The sequence below is a fragment of the Equus przewalskii genome, chromosome 26 (assembly GCF_037783145.1).
Source record: "Equus przewalskii isolate Varuska chromosome 26, EquPr2, whole genome shotgun sequence".
In the NCBI taxonomy this organism is placed as follows: domain Eukaryota; kingdom Metazoa; phylum Chordata; class Mammalia; order Perissodactyla; family Equidae; genus Equus; species Equus przewalskii.
Genome location: NC_091856.1, coordinates 11,416,424 through 11,438,353, shown reverse-complemented (window position 1 = coordinate 11,438,353; position 21,930 = coordinate 11,416,424). Strand labels below are relative to the sequence as shown.

Sequence of the window (21,930 nt, the reverse complement as noted above, 5' to 3'; positions counted from 1 at the left end):
CAGCTACATAATTTCATCTTATGGGTGATTTAAAATTTACTTAACCATGCTCCTACAGTTGGAGATTTATATTTTTTTCAGCTATAAATAATGTTGCAACAAACACCTCTAAGAGCTTTTTCTTTGTTTCATATTTTATCTCACATATAATATGTGGTAAATTTAACATGACTTGCCAGGAAGTTTAGATGTGGACTACCTGTAAGGAAAGAGGCTGCCGAAAACATCCACGCTCTAACAATAAAAGAAATAGGCAAGTTCCTTATTGCTAAGAACCACCTATTCTGATGCTTCATCACCTCCCATGTAGCATTTTACATTATTTGTAGCCCTGTTAATACATTTTATTTCAGCTTTTCAATAACCCTATGAATAGTTTATGACAAACATTATCATCCTCATTTCATAGATTGGGAAATGCGCCCAGAGATGCTAGCCAACCTGCCCAAGGTCACAGAGTAGAAGAGCAGATACCACTCAAACAATGGTCTTAGGATGCCAACTCCAGGGCCCTTTCCAGGTAGCAACTCAGCAAATACTTGGGTACTGACACAAAGTAGTAACAGGTCATACTGAATCCTAGACACACTCGTGCCCAGCCCATTACTTGGCCTAGCATCAAGTTGTAAATAACAAAGGAAAAGAAAGAGTCCTCTAGAACCACGGCAGCCTGTCCTGGTCCAGCGCTGAGGACAGCTGGGCTGAGAATTCTTCTTTGGTCTTTTCCCTACTATTTATCAACACTAAAGCATCTCTCCTTCACCATTATCTTCACCAGGAGTGATGGGTAGATGATATATTGGTTGAGCTATAAATCGATCCGTCTCTCAGATGATCTTAGGGAGCAAATCTGGGTCTGCCCAAGATTTGCAACACCCTCCACCATTTAGTGGCAAATACTTACAAATCTTCTCTTAGAGTGACTTATTTTCTGGGATTATTTCCACAGGTAGCTAATTACATCCATTTTCTCTCACTCTTTTGGTTTTAATTTTGGAGTGAGTTATTTCTTAACCTCGTCTTCAAGTTTTTTTATACCTGCCCAATGGAAGGACTGAGGTTCTTTATGCTCTCACTATGCCACTAAAAGTTAAACCATATTTGAAATGCTAAAGTCAATTATACGTCTAAGGTGTGGCTCAAACTAGATGTGGAGACAAAAGGTGTTGAAGTAGGAGGATGGATATCACCACATGAGAAACAACTTCAAGAATTAGAGATGTTTAGCCAAAAAAGTCAAAGAAATGTAATAATCACTCCCAAAATAATGAAAGGGTGTCATGCATTTATTCAAGCAGACGACACATTATCAGTTCTCAACCTACAGAGGGGCTAGTATCACTTGGGGAGTTTGTGAACAATGCAGATTCCTGGGCCCTACCCCCAGAGTCTGACTGGTTGGATCTTAGATGAAGCCCAGCAACATTCATCTTAAAGATTCTGATAAAGTGCACAGCCTACAAGAAGTGCTGGTCCCTATCAGTGATGTCCATGGGAGGGCATACATACTCGAGGGGGTATTTATTCAAGAGGATCATCTGGGACCTCTATTTATATTTCTCATATATTTACATTTCATTTTATACTATGCTTTATAATGCATATATTAGTAAAAGCTGTATTTATATCATTAAGAAATAAATGCAAATATATTGGGGAAGTGTGCTCTATTATTTTGTTTCTAATAGGATGCATGATGGAGACTCTTGTTCTAGAGGACAAATTATTGGTGATACAGTAGAAGAGATTCCTACACAGGGTAGGATGTGAGAGGCAGGAAGGAAAGGATGCTAGTTTTGGAGTGAGAGCTGTAGATGCGAATCACAGAGTTAATACTTTTTAGTTTTGTGACTCTCAGCAAGTTTATTTAACCTTTTTGAGCATGTTTTTCCATCTTTACAAGACACATAATAGTGCATACATCCCATGATTGTTAAAATAAGCATTCAGAAAGCATTTAACACCGTGCCTGGCAATCTTAGTTTCTTTCTTTCTTTTCCACCATAAATCTTGCATTTATGATGCTCTTTTCCCATGGAATCCATGTTTTCAAAGATTTTGCTTACTAATAAAATAGCATTTTTTTCTTTTATTAATCAAAGCCAAATAAACTGTCAAATAGAATATATAATTAGTGTCAGAAAAAGTAATCAAATAGAGGTCAAATAATCTCACACAGAAGCAAAGAAACTTGAGACTTTGTATTTTTTTTTCTATCGTTTTATTGGGGCAAATATGCAATATCTGCTAGACTTAAAAATGTTTAAATAGCTTGAAAATCTCTATTCTTACCTTTGAGGAACCTACAGGCCAGTGACCACAGGTCACAAGCCACTAAACTAGAGGAGCTAAGGTCCTTTCCCAATCTAACTTACCATTCCATAAAACCACTGGGGCTCAATAGAAATGAAATCCCTCACAGTATCTTTTGCGTTTTTTTACTCAGAGTTTTTTAAACAAAGTTTTAAATTTTGAGACAACTGAGAATTTCCATGCAGGTGTAAGAAATAACACAGAATGATTCCATGTACCTTTTACCCTGTTCCTTCCAATGGTAACATCGTGTAAAACAATAGTACAATATCACAACCAGGACAATGATATGGATACAGTCAAGATACAGAACATTTCCATCATCACAAGGATCCTTCACTTTAACATTTTATAGCTACTCCTACATCCCGCAAACCCCATCTGTAACTGAGAGACCACAAATCTGTTCTTCATTTCCATAATGTCATTTCAAGAACGTTATATAAATGGAATCATACAGTATTTAATCTTCTGGGATTGGCATTGTTCACATAGCATAATTCCCCCCAAGTTCATCCAAATTGTTGTGTGTATCGATAGTTCATTCCCAACACTGTCTTTTATAATGTTTATTACGATCTATCTAGTTGAACTATCTGATCAGAAACTATTTCTGCACACTAGCAGCCGCTTAGTAATGAAAGAAACTCTTTTCAAGAAAAGATTTAATTGTGTATTCTGTGATCAGAACTATATTTTTTAAAAAATAAAACTAAATCATTTATCTTAGTATGTTGGAAATCCAGAAGACTTTTTTCCTCTTATTTTTCTCCTTTTTGGATTTCTTGATTAAAAAAATGTTTATCTTTCATGGTATTAAAAGTCATTTTTAAAAAAATACATAATTATATTATTCAAAGTTACATCTTTCTGGAAGGCAATTTGGCAATGTCTATCAAGAACCCTGTTATGTACTCTGATTCACTAATTCCACTTCTAGGATTCTGGCCTCAGGAAATAGGTGCAGAAATGGACGAGGATTTATATACAAAGATTTGCCTGTAGCATACCTAAATTAGTAAAAACTTGAGAACAGTTTAAGTGTAAAAACAACCTTGGGGCTTGGTTAAGTAAATGATACAGCAAGTGTACAACTATGTTTAAAACATTTTTAATAAAATAGGAAATGATCATAAAATAATACTAAGTGAAAAGAGGGACACAAAACTGCCTTTTCTACTGGATTTTAAATTCTCTTTATTGACTGGTAGATAACCAGCACCCAGAAGTGCCCCTAGCACATGACTTGTAGGCACTCTATAAATATTTGTTGAATGGATAAAAGGTTAGGTTAAACCTAAAGAAAAAATTTTGATGGACAGGTCACTAGGCTGCTGAAAAACTCAAAGTCAATTTCAAAACCTTGTATTTTATCATCTATATATTTTTCCATCATAAAAGGAAAGCATATTTAATATAGAGAACTTTATCTTATTATGGTAAAGGAAAAGTAGGCATTTGGCATCACTCATATTTTCAATATCTAAAGATAATCATTACTAACACTTCGAGGTATTAATTTTCATTCTTTTTTTAGGCACATTTTTAAACAGTACTGGGACAGTCTAGGAGTTTTACTCAACCTTTTCACTTATATTATATGCATTATCTTATTACAAACTCTTAAAAAACATCATTTAATAGGTGAATAACAGTCTGTTGACTATTATTTCCAACCATTTCTCTATAGCTAGGCAGCAGATTGTTTACAATTAGTCACTATTATAAATAATGTTGTATTTTTCTGTATTTAAAATTATTTCTAACAGTGGCTTACCATCATCAGAATTATTGAATCAACAGACTTTTTTAGATCCAAGGGCAAATTTAATGTCCGTTGAAGAAATTATAGTACTTAGTAATTGAAAACTTAGAAGTCAGACAGACTGAGTTTGAACTCCAGCTCTGCCACATTCTTGCTCTCTAAATTTGGGCAACCTACTCAGCTCTTTAAACTTTGGCTTCCTCCGCTATAAAATGAAGACAATGGTAGCAGCTCACCCTACGGGGGAGGACCAAATACAAATTCCACACAAAGCACTTCCTCAGTACCTGGTGCCCAGCAAGTGTCTCAGGCAGAGTTCACTAAAATCACCCAAATGATCAAATGTTGCCAGTTAGCATAATTTTCTCCCTTATTCCTCCACGTGGCTTCTTATTGCCCTTTTAATTGCTCTGTGTATATATGTTTTTATTTTAAGTTGCTTCATATCTTTCTTAGCAGTAGGGATAAATTATAAAATAAACAAAAAATTTGAAGCCTTCCTGAATTAGCTGCATAGCATATAAATAATAGTTAATAATATTGTCAGATGCTGTACTCAGGCCTCAACAGGGATTAACTCATGCAATCTTCACCAGAAAAAATTTCCTCTTATTGTAAAAATATGACAAAAACAAAGCCAACAGTCATAACATACATTTCACTACAAATTTTCAAAATAACTATCCTCAGAGTTTTATAATTCTTCTTACATGACAATTGCCTAAGAACTTAAAAGCACACTGTGCTATCGATGCCTCTCTAATCAATTTTTTCCTTTTCAAAAATTTTAAAAGCACAGTGGCTGGGGTAACCTAAGCGTTCAGTAGTAAGAGGATATTCAAGAATAGTATTTGATGGAACATTGACCATCATCGTAATGAGTAATTATGAAGATTATCAAAGCAATATGAAAAATGCGTGTGATATAATGTGAAGTAAAAAGGGCAGAAGAAACAGGAATGTATGCTATGACTGTCATAGCACAGAAATATAAAAAACACAGGGAGGGAATATATAAAAATGATAGTTATTAGGTTATAGTGACGGGGTCTTTTCTTAACTCAATTTTTCAAATTTTCTGAATATTTTATGGTTTGAAATACAGATACAATGAAATCCAATTATAATGTTATTTATCATTTCACAGATTTTAATAGTATAGAATAGATGACCTCTTCTCAGACACTTTTAAGGACAGTTTAGTCTTATTCCCTAACAGCTCTATTTTAAAGGGGTTTATATACAGTAACAAGACCGACAGCTAATGTTCATCAAGAGCTTAGAATGTATCCAACAATGTCTTAGATACCCTACATATATTAACCGGTCTAATCCTCACAGCCCTAGGGGTTGGGCACTACTATTATCTCAACTTTACAGATGAGCAAGCTGAGGCACAGAGTGGTTATGGATCCTGCCTCAGGTCACACAGCTAGTAAGTGACACAGCTGGGTTTACATCCAGGCATTCAGGCTCCAGATGCAGTATCCCTAACCACTACACAGACTGTTTCTTAATTCTTTACAGTTGAAAACATGTAAGGAGAAACATGGGTGTATTACTTAACTGCTCTGTACCTCAGTTTCCCCATCTGTAAAATGAGGCTAATAATAGAACTTCCTTTACAAATCTGTCGTGAGGATTAAATGAGCACAATATATGTAAAATACTTAGAATAGTGCCTGATGAATATTAAGGGCTTTGCAGGTACTTGCTTCATTTTATCTTACTCTTAGTTTTTTGGTAGGCTACATATTTTTGAAATTAAAGAGCAAATATATATGTATATATGCAAAAATTTACTGTATGCCTCAGATAATATACTCGGTCTTACCTTGCCTAGGAATAACATGAAATCCCCGACTGTGTTGATGGCAGCCACTCGCAAAGCATTCTCCACGAGAATGACAAAGGCATCCTTCGCTGAGGTGCAGAAGTTGGTGCTGTTGATAGCTGTGGCTGTGTATGCATTCTGGACAAAAGCAAAAACAATATTTTTACCAATAAACACAATCTTTATTAAGACATAAACCAAACATAGTTAAAGTATAGCTTATAAAAGCATCTCACAGTCAATCCCATGGCTTTGGGGTGAGGTACAGATTAAGATTAAGCAGAAGGAAATAGGAAACATTAAAAAAAAAAATCTAGGGGCAAGCCCCGTGGCTGAGTGGTTAAGTTCACACATTTCGCTTCAGCAACCCAGGGTTTTGCTGGTTCGGATCCTGGGCGTAGACTTGGCACCACTCATCAGGCCATATTGAGGCAGTGTCCCACGTAGCACAACCAGAAGGACCCCTACCTAAAAAATATATACAACCATATACTGGGGGGATTTGGGGAGAAAAAGCAGGAAAAAAAAAAAAGAAGATTGGCAAGTTGTTAGCTCAGGTGCCAATCTTTAAGAAAAAACCAAAAATCTATTGGTGGTGAGCACGATGCAGTCTATATGGAAACTGATATAAAATAATGTACACCTGAAATTACACAATGTTATAAACCAACATGATCCCAACAACAAAACCTACAATGGTAGAGAGCTTTTTAGCTGGCTTAGTTTTGGTTCTTTAAAAACAACACCATTTATTAAAACTCACACAAATCTTTGCAACCTCCATTAACTTCTTCCCTGTTCTGGTAAATCAAACATAATTTAAGCTTTCCTAGATGTCTCGGGAGCATCTCTGGGTATCAGTGATGCAGGATTATCATTCCAGTGATGCTTTAAAAGTTACACAAATGGGTAAAGGCATCAGATTGCTCTGCTGTTCTACTGGAACTTACCACCTCCTCCTTGGTGCCTTCTTCTCTGCTGTCACTTCTCATGGTTCTTGTTATAGACAGCAGTTTGTTGCCCAACATTTCAAACCCCTTCCTAGGAGGAGGACCCCAAATCTCCTTTGAGAAACCAGTCCTTCTCCATTCTCATAGAGTCTGAGTGGGACTGACACTACCGCTAGCTCCGGGGCCCTGACGGACATAACCCAATCAGCATGTTCTACCACCTGGCCACATGATTGGTTCAGGGATCGGCACATAAACTAATCACAACCAATGAAAATAAAAGATGTTCCCTTCGGGCTTCTGGGGAAATAGAACTTTCTTTTCTCTTCCAGAGGCGTTCCTCACAGAGCCTCTCTCTCTTGTTCCTGGACAGTGAGGTATGAGGGTATGGAACTGCCTTGGCTATTTTGTCAACACAATGGGAAGAACCTGTAGCTGCTGGAGGTCACAGCGTGAAACTGAGGGTGAGGCTAACCTCACGGAGGTCAGAACAGAGAGAAACCAGGGACGTGCACTTAGTGACAACGTTTGCATGATTAGGAACTAGCCAGATTTCTGGACTTTTCAGTTATAGAAGCTAATAAATTGCTAACAATCTCTCCCCTCTCCCTCCCTCCCCCTTTCTCACTCTTTCTCTTTTTTAGGCCAGACTGAGCTGGCTTTCTGTCTTTGTAGTACTGAGTTCCAGCTGACACACTTTGATTCAATTATAGCTGCTTCTGCTGCCCCGTGTCCTCTTTGACCCACTAGTCACAGAGTGATTTTTTTCCCTTCTGTTTTACAGTACATTCTAGAATAGCATTGGCATTTTCTGGGAAATGTGAATAAGTACTATAACCTCAAATACATCTGAGTCTTAGGAAGGGAAAGCATTTGAGCTTTGTGACTAAAACTTATGGTCCTGAGGGATTTGTGGTTTAGTGCTGACCTAAAAAACTACTGGTGAGTCCAAAATGTTGAAGATGCTGGAACACTGCTCGACACAAAGAACTTACTTTACATTGTGTTATCTATTAAGTTTTAAACACTGAGCTTGGGAGAGACAGTCGTTAATTTATGAATGTTCCAACTGTATGCTTGTTAGTTACTGATGAGGAACCTTGGTATGAAGATGAGGTTTGAGTCATCAAAAATTTAATTTGCCATTATATGATTAAATTCGTTGATTAAAAATGCAGAACATTTGAGGGCCAAGGAAAGAGTACTGTACTGAGTAGGTCACTACTTGTGGCCTATTAACTTTTTTCAGTAATGGAGCAGTAGGAAATTATGGTGCCCTTTGAGAAACATAGTATGCTTTAATATATGAAATTCTGTCATGCGAATTAGGGTAATTTATTATCAGAATAGATTACTACATTATGTTTGCAGGTCTTTTTATCTCAAAAGTTATTGTATACAATATTTTAAACAACTCACACTATTAGGTTGTTCTGGAAGCATTCATTTGCTGCTTGTTCTCTTGTATTGTCATTTGCCACTGCTTCTTATCAGTTAAAGACAGCAGGCACCAAACAGTTAACCACCTAACTGCAGTGGTCCACATTTCTTCATCTTCTCCAAAGCTTCTTTTGAAACTTAAATGCCTCAAAGACATCAACATAAACTATACTCCTGGTCTTGTGTAATAGTAAGTCTGTTGAAAAACAGTGGAGAAGAACTTCCCAAGCCTGATCGATTCTCGAAGAACCCGGACTAGTTTCCAGTTCTCACCAGTTCCCAACATCCTCACAAAAAGACCCATTTAGCAATTTATTCTGGAGCAGAGGTAGTCAAACTACCACCCGCGGACCAAATCTGGCCTGCTGCCTACTTTTGTCAATAAAGTTGTACTGGAACACAGGCTTCTTCATTTGTTTACATATTGTTTATGGCTGTTTTCATACTACAATGGCAGAACTGAGCAACTGTGACACAGACTGTGTGGCCTACAAAGCCAAAAATATTTACTATCCGGGCCTTTGCAGGAAAACTTTGCTGCCCCTGTTCTAGAGTATTGCCCAGAATTAATATCAACCTTGTGTATAGTCTATGGAATCCATCTTCTTACCCCTTCTTGAAATATAAACCACATTTGCTCATTTCTAGTCTTTTAGTATCTTTCTCCTCAACTTCCAGTCTTTTAGGATCTTTCCCTATAATTCTTCAGTCCAACAATTGATAAATGTCTATAGTGATCTGAGAGACAACCTCCCCGAAGAGAAGTACCTCATTTCCCGTATTCTAAGACATGATTGAGAGACTAAGGAAACAGTTATTTAATAACAAGTTTTCAGGGGAAAATATCCTACCATATTAACTATGTATATTGACTATGAGATGCTTCCTTAAGTTAAAAAACCATTTTAATGTCTAGAATCAAGGCTATTGGATAACCCATTTACATCAACTAGGTACTGTCTTAAATCTCACCCCCTCAATGAGGACCAATAACACTCTTTCCTATGCCAGTCTACACTTTCCAGTTTGAACATGACTTTCCCTGAAAGAGACAGATGCAAGAGGACCCACACAACTCCAATCACTCTCCTGTGTTATCTTCAGACCAGCTGACTCCAAGAGAGGGCCCAACACTTCCAAACTAAACTATAAAAGCTTTTTTTGTTTGTCCTCATTAATTTTCAGAAGCTTCAGTTTGAGAATTCTTATGATTCCTCCTCTGCCGCTTCTTTCTTCTCTCCCCAACCTGCCCTGCCCATCTATTTTAGAGCAGAAGCCTATTTATTTGTAGATGTGGAAGGAGGCAGCAATGATTTCTTTTCTCCATTCCTCAGTTCCAGGGTTGGATATGCTCATAGAAATTTAGGCTTCTTGGCAATATTCCTACAGATCTATGCAACTCCTTTGTATTCAACCTAACTGAAAAAAAGTAAGTGGATAATTTTATAAGCTCTTTCTCCCATTCCCAAGGCAGGAAGATGAGCTGCACGTGATACACAAAGGCCAAGATGACCTCTTAAGGAAGAAAAATGTGCTACAGATCACAGCAGGTCAGCAAATTTTTCCTCTGCTTCTATACCTCCTAGTCTAAAAGGATTCACGCTAAAGTTCTCAAGAAATTGAGTCATTTATGGTTTTCCCTATTACTGTCCTCTGAACTTTCTGTAGATCACTTAGTTGAGATTTGTTGAGCCCACCTACCTCCTTCTCAGGCAGCCTTCCTGATCTTGAGCTAACCTGCCCACAGGGAGGCATTGATGATTACCATTTAGCCCGTGCTCAGCATCCGCTCTGGCAGGACACAGGCTTCAGACTATTCAACTCCCAAAAGCAAGATAAAAGATGATCACTATCCAGGAATCTTTTAAAAGGATGCCTATTATTAGCTCAACTGCTCACTGGTAACTTCTTGTCTGATACGATATAATGAAAAAGTGGTCATGTGGAAGAAAATATGTTAGGGCAGAGGGTCACCACGCAGGTAACCCAGGCCTGCACAGCTGTCACATTTTCACACCTTCCTTCCTTTCTTCATTTGAGGACCCAGAAATTCTCTTAAAGTTTAAAATCTTTACATAATAACTCAATAGGTGCAAACTAGACAGCAATGGTAGGAAAGGGGAATAGGTATGTGCAACTCTATGTGTGGATCATTATAAATTAACTAAGGGAAAAGCCAATTAAATTATCTTTCTTATTTTGAGTAGGGGATGGAGGAACCACAAAATACAACCTATACTATACATTTCATTCAATTTGGTTCTAAATTCTTAGACGTTTTTAAGGGGTATAAGAATTAAAAATACGTTGCAAATCTTAGATTAAATAGATTATCTTTAAAACCATCACTTGTCTTAGTTTACACTATGATACATAAAAATTTGAGATGTTTGCATATTCTCTACAATAAACTATACTTTAGCTTTCTCTATGTTGCGCACAAGCATGTACATATTTATACGAGAGGCAGTGTGATGTCATGGCAAGAGCGAGGCAGACTTAGATTTGAAACCTTCCTCCACCTCTAGGTCATGTGATCTGCCCAAAGATGCCAGTCTCAATTTTCTCATCTATACAAACAGAGGAAATGAACCTTCCTCAGAGTTGTGGAAAGACACTGATAATTATATAAAGTGTTTAGTATAGTACCAGGTAGTAAGTGCTCAAAAAATATTCTCTACGACTCCCACCCTTACTATGTAGAGAAAAGCTTTATAATAATAAGAGCTTATCAGCTGCAGAGCAGATACCCTCCAGTATCAAACATACTATTTCCAAATAGTGTCAAAGTAAACCAAGGCCTAGCCAGCTCTGGTGGTCTAGTGGTTAAGATCTGGAGCTCTCATTGCCACGGCCTTGGTTTGTTTCCCCGTCAGGGAACCACACCGCCTGTCTGTTGGCAGCTGCCTGTTGCTATGATGCTGAAAACTATGCCACCGGGATTTCAAACACCAGCAGGGTCACCCATGGTGGACAGGTTTCAGCAGAGCTTTCAGACTAAGACGGACTAGGAAGGACATGGCCACCCACTTCTGAAAGAACTGGCCATGAAAACCCTATGAATAGCAGCAGAGCATTACACAGGGTTGCTAGGAGTCAGAATCCACTCCACGGCACTAACAAAAACAAAAAACCCCAAGGTCTGAGTAATCTAATGACCAAAAGAAACAGATTCTAGTTGTAACAATCTCTCTACTTAAAGTGAATTCTATCTGTTAGATTAGATGTACAATCACCTTCATGTCACATTAAGATAAGCACCTGCAGAAACAAAGAGCAGTTCACAGTTCACTCTATTTACAAAATTCTAGCACCTATGCAATAAATAGTTAATGGCTTATTTTAAAAATCTAAAGCTCTTTTTTGAAGCCAGCTGTACTTTCCATGCCATTTGGCCTTGGAACCTGGTTTTGGTTATGGAATTTCATATTGTGCTGCAAAATGACTCTGGCTTACTCTACCTCCCTATCAACACTCTTTTCTACTATTATCCTCTAAATTCTCTCGAGTAGTGACAACAAACTGGTGGCCCATGGACAACTGACATTGTGTGGCCCCAAGACCTATTTGCTCTGGCTGACCCAGAGTTGTTTTTTTTTTTATTAGCTGTCAACATTTTAACAGCAGGAGATAAAATGCAAACATCCAGAATTCTGGCTTCTCTTGGCAAACTGGAAGAGTTAGAAACCACCTCTAAATTCTCACACGGCAACAACGTACTAGAGCTAAGCAGTGACTGCCTCTTCGGATAGAATGTGAGATCTCCAGTCCCAGTCTCTGCCCCTCTCTGTGGCCTTGGACCCTGCCTGCTGCACTCCTTTACAGGAGTGATGGAACAGAGCGCAGGGGTTGCGCTGTCTAACCCTACTCAAAGACTTTCACTTCAGGTTGCATGCTGATCTTAGAAGTGACAGCAAAAGAAAGGACAGGAGAAAAAAAATGATGCAAAGGGACATTAACTCATTACTAACCATTTGCAAAGAGTACTAGACATAACAGAACTCTAAATGAGAGATTTGCATGTAAAGTGGGAGCCACCATGCCTGGCTGGCCCATGGTAAGTGCTCGATAAATGTTAGTTGGCTTTATAATTAGCATTATTATTTCGCTATACTCCATTGAATACTCTAAACGTAATTTCAGAGAATAAACAGGTGATCAGAAAGAAATCTTTGAAAACTAAGAATGAGAAGGATTTGTCTCATAAGATATTTGAGATATATAATGAAGCTATAATAACGAAATCTTGCAGTACTGGTATAAAAACAGGCAGATCAATGGGACAGCAGAGAAAGTCCTGAGACAGACTGAAGCATGAAATATAAGAATTAGTACATGATTAAATTACATTTCACAGCACAAGGAAGAACACACTACTCACTAACTGGTCCTGGGACAACTGATTAAATGCCAGACAAACAAAAGAGTTAAGTATTTAACAAAAAGTAAACCTCTAACGGACTGCAGAATTATTGGATCTTGAGGTGAGGAAAAACTTTGTAAGCATAAAAGCCAGCTAAGAAACGATAGAAGATAAGTTTGAAAGACCTGACAAGAGGAAAATAAACACCACTGCGCATTAAAAAATGTAAGAAACCGTGGACGATACTATAGGTTAAGAGTCGCCACGCACTGAGGACTTGCTGTGTCTACGCACATGCTCAGAGCACTGCAGACACTCTCTTCATCCTCACGGTAACGGGCACCACAACACTATCATGATCCCCATTTTACAGATGAGCCCTATAGACTATCAGACTTTACTACATTGAAGTAAAATATTACAAACTTTTTCTCCAAGCTAATAATAAGTATTTTAAGGAAAGTAACTGTTATGTTAGCATGGTGAGATTATGGGTGATGTTTTCTTCTTGTCTTGGTTTTCCAAACTCTTCAGTATTTTATATTACACTTATTTTTAGAGGAAATAGTTATATCTTTAGAACTACCTTGTGGATTATCTTTGCCATAGCTCTCTTATCTGAAAGTAAAACATTGGGAGTTCTTTATAAAACAATAAAATAGGGGCGAGGGGGGGAGAGCAACAACAACACTTACTAGGTCCCTACCAAGAGTCAGGCGCTGAAAGAGCTGATTTATCTGCACTATATTTCATCCCGACCTAAAGCCTATGAGGAGAGGAATATTTCTCTCCACTTTCTGAAGAAGGAAACTGCGACTCGGAGGTGTCACTGACTTGCCAAACAGTTACACTGTTGGGATTGAAACACATCTTCAACATCTGGCTGTCTCCACTGTACATCCCCCAATTATCCATTGCACCTTCTCCAACAAGGCTGTAAAAGCGTGGGCTCAATCCTATGTGTGTGGAAAAAAGGAACTTTATTTTCAGAAAGCAATGAGCAACAGAGATGAAATGAAAGGTGTGAGCCGACTCTGTTGTCCTGGCGCCAGCTATGGCTTGATCTCCAGCAGAGCACGAAGCTCAGAACCACTGAATGTGTGACAGCACCGACAAGGGTGGCCTTCAGGCACATCATACCCTATAGGCTACTGTTGTTTTTGAATTTTAGAAAAGTCTCTGGAGCTCATCTATACAGTGCTGTCATGATCCCCACCACTGAAAGACTTCAAACAGATGGGTGCCCACCCAGCTCTGACACATTCCACAGGAACAAGGGTTAAAAGAATTCCACTGGCAACCGATTCTTATGCTTAACCCGTCATGGCAGGAAGTTTTCTGATGTCTGCAGCATGATGACACAAAGCACCGCTGGCCATGAGTCCCCACATCGCAGCACTTCATGCTCCCAAAGAGAACTCCTAAGTATTAGTTCAGAATCACTCTAAACCTTCGCTCACATATTTGATTTATTACTATTTGAATGCTTCCCTTGAATCTTCAAACATACGCCTACCTAGTGAAGATCCAAAATGGCAAAGACCTGTACAAGAAAGACCAACGTGCAGTTTGCATATACATCTCAGAACCATCTGTGCTAAGTCGTGGACTAATGTTTAGCTTGGGAGGAGCCGAAAACTTCGGATTTTTTCCCTGGTTACCGACCATCTTGACATCACATGATTTGTTTTATTCCTTCAGTATAACTGCACATCTCCCTTTTGAGACTCTTTTTTCGTTTTATATCACCCTATTAGTCTTTTTTAATCCAAATATTCACTGATTAATAACTGATTCAGAAAACATTTAGAGACCACTTACAGTGGACCAGGCACTGTGATGGTTTGTGGAGAGACAAAAATAAGATAAGATCCCTGTCTTAAAGGAGCTGAAAGTCTAAAGGTGGAGATAAAGAAGTAAATAGACCATTTTCATATAGTGTTCTTAGTGTCCTCACAGTGGTGTAAAAGGTCAGTGGAGGGGCTAGGGTAACGAGGCAAGGCTTCTTGGAGTTGATGCTCAGGCGGAATCATTAAGGATCAGTAGGAGTCAGTCAAGCGTTGGAAGGAAGTCATTCCGGGTACATTAAGGAAACTGAGAGCAAAAGGTGCCCATGGGAAGGTGGTAGGAACTGAGAATAGAGAGCTGGGTTTAGTATATCTCTCTGAAGATAACCTCTTTAGTGATGGGTACAAAATGTCATGATGATAATCTTTAGTGCATCCATCAACTTTTTGATAAGGATAATTTGGTCCCAAACCAAATTTTAAAGAACGTAATTTTTCAGATTGCTATGGCTCTTACTAATTATTTTAATAATGACCTCCAAACACTTTACATCCATAGAGTATTATGATCTACAAGAATGTATTTTGCTAATGAAATGTCATACCTACTTTTTCATATTAACCATAGAACTAAAATAAAGCAAACTCCAGGCACGCGCAACACCATGGCCACAAGACTGTCATCCTTTGACTATCCCCAAGTGAATGGAAAGTGCAATGCTGCTCTTCAAACACTTAGAGGTAAATGGTCAGAAAGTCAATTTTTATCTCTGGTCTATTAGATGAGGGCATCAGTACATTAGAATTGATTTTTAGGGAATGGAGAAAAGTAGTAAAAAAAAAAAAAAAGAAGAAGAAAAAATAGAGTGCTTCATAGGGAGTCCTACATGCTCAGATACAGAAAGACAGAGACCCAACCCAACCCCTAAGAACCGTTATCCCATAAATATCAATTTCTCCATTTGACCTTAGACATGGCACTTCCTTTGATAACATTTCCCAGGCCAGTACCATACTCTTCGGCAGTTTGGCCAAAACAAAAAAAAGGATCAGCATAGAGAGCACACTAGTTTTTAACAATAGTAGACAGCTGCAAAAAGGAGTAAGTGTCACAAGCGCTTTTCACTATAAAAGAATTAAAGAACTGTGGCTAGAGTAGACAGATTCTTAGAGAAAATCAAAGATGAATTAAGAGATAAATGTCTTTCCTGAAAGACGAACTCTAATGACATTTTATCCATGTATTACAATTAATTAACAATGAACCTTGGTAAGAACATATGTTACTTTTAAAAACATGACTGAAACAGATATACACAATGTACAACACCGTAAGAAAAACGTAACATCTTTCAGTTAAGCTCAATTATTTTAACTTGGAAGAGGAAACAGTGAATGTATCTTTGAAAGTGAATGCTAGATTTATTTTTAAAACATTTTACCTGATTTAAATAATTTAGGCACTTTTCAAGACACCAAAGGCAACAAATGCAAGATTTCAGCACACATCGAGCACAAGCATTTTCCTGGAAAGGGCGAAAAATTGAAAGAATTAAAAACCAAAGAATCAAACCATCATATAGAATATTCCAAATGTTAGACAAATAAATTAAAATTTTAAAAATCACAACTTATGTTTCAAAGCCTCCACACCTACCCTTTTTTCCTTCAAAATGTAATGGCTGCATTATTTTTAATCAATTCAACATTTACTTAGTACCTACTGCATATAAGATACAGTTAGGTATATAAGATCAGCAAGAAAAAAAAGCTAAACATTAAACGAGGTAGAATCAGAACATGATACAGATACCAGTGCTGTGAGAGTGGAGAACAGAGAGAGACGACATCATTTGGGAGACGGGAGGAACCAGGGAAGGTTTCTAGGAAGTGGTGGCACTTCAGTTAAGCTATGTTGAAATGTGTGTTATTTCCACAGTCAAGGACAGGGAAGAGGTTCCAAGGAGGAAGGTGAGTCAACACAGAGGAAGAGAAGCACAGGACACTTTGGGAAACCAGCGACTAGATGGATTTTGCCAGAGCATATGGAGCACAAGAGTTGGAGATAAGGGGGAGGACAGGATTCCACTTTGCAACGATTCTGAAGAAAACGTTCATAACTGTGGACTTAACATTGTTGGGAGCTTTACTACATGGAGAACTGAGGTCTGGAACGTGCCCACGAAAGTCCAGAGAAGCATTTTCTCCTTACCTTTCCTTTGAGCTGACTGTGAATGTACATAAGGATCATTCGTGGAATTTTCACTAAAGTGATAATGAAAGATCCTTTGGCCACAGTACCAAGGTGGTAACGAATAAGGCGATTCACTGATGCCAAAATAGGTGTAAATGGCAAATTCCTTTTATCCCTGTTTTAAAAATAACCAAAAAGACAATTAAAACAAAGGCTAGACCTGGATGGAAACACAGGAATGGTTTAGAATCCAACGTATTGAAATCTTAGTTTATTTTTCTTATTCTAGCTTTATGACAAAATGGCAAAGTATATACAACAGATGTACGATATAAAATCAGCGTTTTCTTTCTCTATGGTAGTTTCATGGGGTTCTATGCTCTAATACTTCAAGTCAAATAAAACCGTGCTTTGAAAGCTCTTATTAGGAAATACTTATGGAGTTAATTGCACAATCAGAAAATGGAACTTAAAAAGATGTTCAGTGTCGATCTGGCACCTCATTATAAGAGAAAACCATAAGGCCTACAGTTTATATCAGCTCTGAAGTCAGGAAAGCGAGTCACAGCACCTGTTCTCATACAAACAAATTTAAAAGGTTTGTTATCCTTTGATGGACTTTTATATAATGCAAAACTACATAAGATACCACTACAAGATTTAGTCTTCTGCTAAAGGTAATTTAAGTCATGGCATGACCTGCTGTTCTGATTGATTTTTTGAGAAAGTTACAAACAAGTATAAAATAACAACTTCTCATTTTCCTACCTCCCAGAATCGTCCACTGTAACGTTTTGTCATATTTACTTCCAATTACTTTTTAAAGAAATGAAACTCTTACCAGCCTCAGTTCCATTTCCTTCATACGCAATCACTTAGATGATCTTAAGTTTTCTGACCGGTATAAATCCTCACCTAGTAAAGTAGTATGTTACCACAGCTCCCGCCACAGTCATCTGCTGACACGCTAGAATAAATTCGCTGATCCAAATCAGGCCCACCACATGGTACCACCACATGTACTGCAGTGGCCCAGAAACTCTGAACTCCACGAAGCCTTGGTCATTCTGAACAGCGCTGCCTAGGAAAATATCAAGGGAGCAAAGAAGAAGCACATAAAGTATAAACCAAGAAAGAATGGCTATTAAATGTGAGAGATTAATTTCCCCAAACCACAAGCTTTATGATCACAATGCTATTTCATTAAGGCACAAAAATAATTATCACTTGAAAAGTTGTGAAGCCAAACATTGTACAATTAAGCATTTTGTTTTCCCCAAAGGCATCATATATAGCTTTTGAAAGTTGCCCTATTTGAATAGAGTTCTTACATTATCAATTATTTGGTTTAATCTGGTTTAATTATTTGATTGCAGTTACCATTACATTATCAATTATTTGGTTTAGGCATGAATTTTCACACTTTTTCTTTTCAGGGCTATTACTTGTCCAATAAATAAAGATCTGAATTATTAGCAAAGTACAGAAAATTAATATTACATTCAATTGGTGAATGTGTCCTGAATGGCCAGAGAAGTTACATACAAGCTTATAATCCTTACACCACTCCTCACAATTAATTCCATTTAGGCATAAGCCTTGACATTAAGTATGGCTACTAGCAATTCTGAGAGTCTAACTGTGAACTGTACCATCACTAGGAGCTCTACCTAGGCTCAGGTCATTTCCAAACTAGAAAATCCCAAGGAAGCAAGCTGTTGGGCTGTAACTGGGGTTTGAGGAAACTCCAGAGGAGCACTGTACTCATTAGTTCATTTTAGAATAAATCCAAATGTCTAAGTCAGTACAGGAATTTACTTCAAATCCATGACCATCTCAAAATTGGATGCAAGTTCAGGCCGTACCTGGTTGAGACCCACTTTGCTAGGATGGTCTAAAAATCATGAATAGGGAACGAGTTATTGAAGAGCCATAACTACTGTTAGTTATGAGAGCTTAGTCAATAAATGTCTTAAGATTATAGCTCTCTGATGTTTTAAAATATTTTAATGCAAATCAGATTCATCACTAAGAGAAAGAAGCAACATGTCTTCTTACCAGTAGTACCAAGAAAAAGAAGTGTCATGATCCAGTACACCCAAAATAGGACAAGAGCAAAGAAAGTCCAAAAGGGTTGGAAGACTAGCAGTGGCAAGTGAATGAAGACCTTGCCAGCCACATGGAACAAGGCGATGGTGAGAGCAACACGTTTGCGCATGACCAACATTATCAGGAACAAGATAACCTGTATGGAGAGAACGGAGGGAACGGCTCCAGTTACTGTTTCAAGCAGTGAAAACAGAAACGAAACAATGGTGGAAATTTTTAACATAACCCTTCATTCCAAAATGAGGAAGTGCATTCTCTGAATCCCAATAATACTTTGTCAGTCTGTATCTCTCTTACAACACTTATCATTTTCAACTGTATATTGAAAATGTCCTTTAAAGCTAAACATAAAAGGATTTCTCAATTTATTCAACCCCAAAATTCTTCTGCCTTCCCTTTCTCCACTCATTATGCATCAAAACATGTTGTTTGTCAGTCAGGATGAGACTCTTAATTTATTTGAATAGATATATGCTTGTCACTCTGAAAACAGAGGAGAAGACCATATACCATGACTACGAAAGTACAGGAAGTCTTTGTACCTCATCTCCCTTACTGGACCAAAGAGCTCCCAAAGAGCAGGGTCCATGCCAGATTCACCCTCTGTCCTCGCTCACCCCGCCCTGGCATCTGGCACAGAAAATTGTACTTAAAAGATGACTAATGAACATTTGTACATCAATAACAAATATCTTTTCACACCAATGGTTTTACGGTGGCTTTATTTTTTGTTTCTAATGCTTAATAAAAAGCTTGCGACTACTCCGAGAAGGGCACTGAGATTTTTTTTCAGAGAGGAGAAGGTGATAAACCAAAGATATGAGTGTAGAGGAACCACATGTTAACTAGTAATTTTACGGTATAGTGGCCTGGCAGCGACGCTCACCTATATTTTTGAAATATTGTTGTTAAAAGTTTAAAAGGAAAAAAACGGGAAAATAATTAGTGAACAAGTAAATGGAGTGACATGCGGTGGCCTATTTCTCAACATACTTTTCTGTAGCAAAGACAACTGTTTAAAAAAAAATAATTACATTATCTTATGACAATAAGAAATATGATCTTCCTAGCAAATGATAATGTAAATATTCCAGGTGAAAATCCTCTCTCAAAAAGCAGGCAGTGCAGAACAAAACGTTGCATCGAACAGCACTCATCAATTAGGGGAGCGTTCTGCAGACTTTTTTTGTGTCCTGCACTGTGGGACAGAGATCCTGTCTAATGGAGATCAGGGTTGGGCATGCAACAGCTACAGGTGAGTTCCTGCTTCATTAATGATCTCCTGTAAGTGAAAACAGGAACTGAAAGATACACCTCAGTCTACACTCACTGTGAACACTGTGGCTGAAACGGCATAGATGAGGAGAGCCCGAAGATTGTCTTCAGCTATCTGAAGCTGTTCAGGGAGAACTGCTTCTTTGGGAGACCTTCTTTGCTTTGCATACAGCCACCACAGTACACCTGTGCCACCTGGAGACAAAAAAGAATTGTTTCTGCCATAATGAGCACAAGAAAATGTGTAACATAAATCCTCAATTTTTTGGACCCTTCCTACACATCATCGTGGGACTAATGCAGCGACAATCCATTTGGCTGGGAGGTGTGTGCCTATAACTTTTTGCCTGCATAAGGGGCGCTCCAATGACTCCACTATCATCTTCCATATTAGGCACTTACAAATCATTCAGTGTATCAGATGAACTTCCTTCAACTGTATTTATTATTGACTCTGAGACGGAGAGACAGCCAGCCATACAGCCATACCCCTGGGAGGAACAGGTCACAAAGAGAGCCTCAATGCCTGTTTAAGCTGGTGACCCTGTAGGAAGCCAGTAAGGGTCATCAACACCAGCAATGCAGCTGAGGAAGGCACAGCTGTTCTCTCTTGTACTCATGACCATAACCCCAGTGCCATGCAGTTGATAAAATATTTGTACAATGAATAAATGAAGATCAAAAGAGGACTTCCCACCAAAGGTAGGAAATCTTTGATAGCTTGACAGTGGTGAGCACTAGTGATGGGAGTTTTTACCTTCATTACTGGTTCAGAGATTCTGAGAACTAAACTGCGGAGATAGGTTAGCAAACCCTCATTGGTGAGATGAGATTTGAGCAAAAGAATCAAAGACAGGGAGAAGGCAATCTATGGAACCATCCAAGAAAAGAGTTTTCTAGGCAAGAGGTAATAGGAAGGTCTAAGATGCTGAGATGGGACCACCATACCTGATAGGAGAGAAAGGAGGAGGCCACTGTGGCTACAGCAATGAGCAAGGGGGAAAGTGGTAAGAGATGTGGGCAGATGGGGAGCTGGGGACCAGATCCTACTGTAAGGCCTTATAGGTCATGGTAAAGAAACAGAAGATTCAGAGTAGAGACGTATATGCATAGGTGGATGAAATAAATACCTGGGAGATAAGAAACTGGGCTGAGATCTATGCAAATCAACCTGCCCTCCATCTGCGCTCAAGAGTGAGTGGTGTCAAAGGGAAATTCCAATCCTACTGTTGGCAAACGCTGAGCGTGAATTTTTCTTCTATTGAAGATGAGTAAACAAACCAAAACAACCACGAGTCTACGAAAACTATCTGCGAGAAAGGGAAACTCGTCCATTTTGAAATCTTGACGGTACAAGAAAATTGTTTAGAAAACTGTTTAATATATCCTCAAAAAATGCAATAAAATGCATTCTCTACAAACAGGAATAAAAAGTTAGGAGAGAAAGGCTGAAGTCCAAGGAAAATAGAATGAGAAAATAATGATGACAGCAAGAAGGACACTGTTCACAACAGTGAAGACATCATTTATTCAACATTTAAATTTCTGCCAGGAACTGTGCAACAGATGTGACCAAATTTAATCACCACAACATTATTAAGTGGGTATTACTAGCTTCACTTTACAAACGATAAAATTGAAATTTAGGAAAGTTAAGTAGCATGCCAAATATCACACACCTAGTAAGTGGCAGAGCTGGGATTCAAGTCAATTTTTATTATAAGCAGCTTTATGGTAAAAACCATCCATCTGTTATGAATTAAATGTTTGTGTCCCCCTAAAAGTCATAGATATATACTGAAATCCTAATCCCCAGTGTGACGGTACTTGGAGGTGGGGCCTTTGGGAGATAATTAGGTCATAGGAGTTTGGTCCTCATGAATGGGGTTAGTGCCCTCAT

General features: G+C 38.2%; 1 protein-coding gene across 3 annotated transcripts in view; it reads right to left on the bottom strand.

Annotated features, from left to right (window-relative positions):
* The window catches only part of SLC44A1 (solute carrier family 44 member 1), a 179,466-nt gene that overhangs the window by 49,870 nt on the left and 107,666 nt on the right, over positions 1–21,930 (bottom strand). For all 3 annotated transcript variants that reach the window (XM_070596197.1, XM_070596195.1, XM_070596198.1), the window contains exons 8-13: positions 20,086–20,225; positions 18,705–18,891; positions 17,562–17,727; positions 16,665–16,821; positions 15,895–15,978; positions 5,913–6,050 (exon numbers count right to left, since the gene is read on the bottom strand). In XM_070596197.1, the coding sequence (XP_070452298.1) occupies positions 5,913–6,050; positions 15,895–15,978; positions 16,665–16,821; positions 17,562–17,727; positions 18,705–18,891; positions 20,086–20,225 (872 nt within the window). The remainder of the gene's footprint in view (positions 1–5,912; positions 6,051–15,894; positions 15,979–16,664; positions 16,822–17,561; positions 17,728–18,704; positions 18,892–20,085; positions 20,226–21,930) is intronic.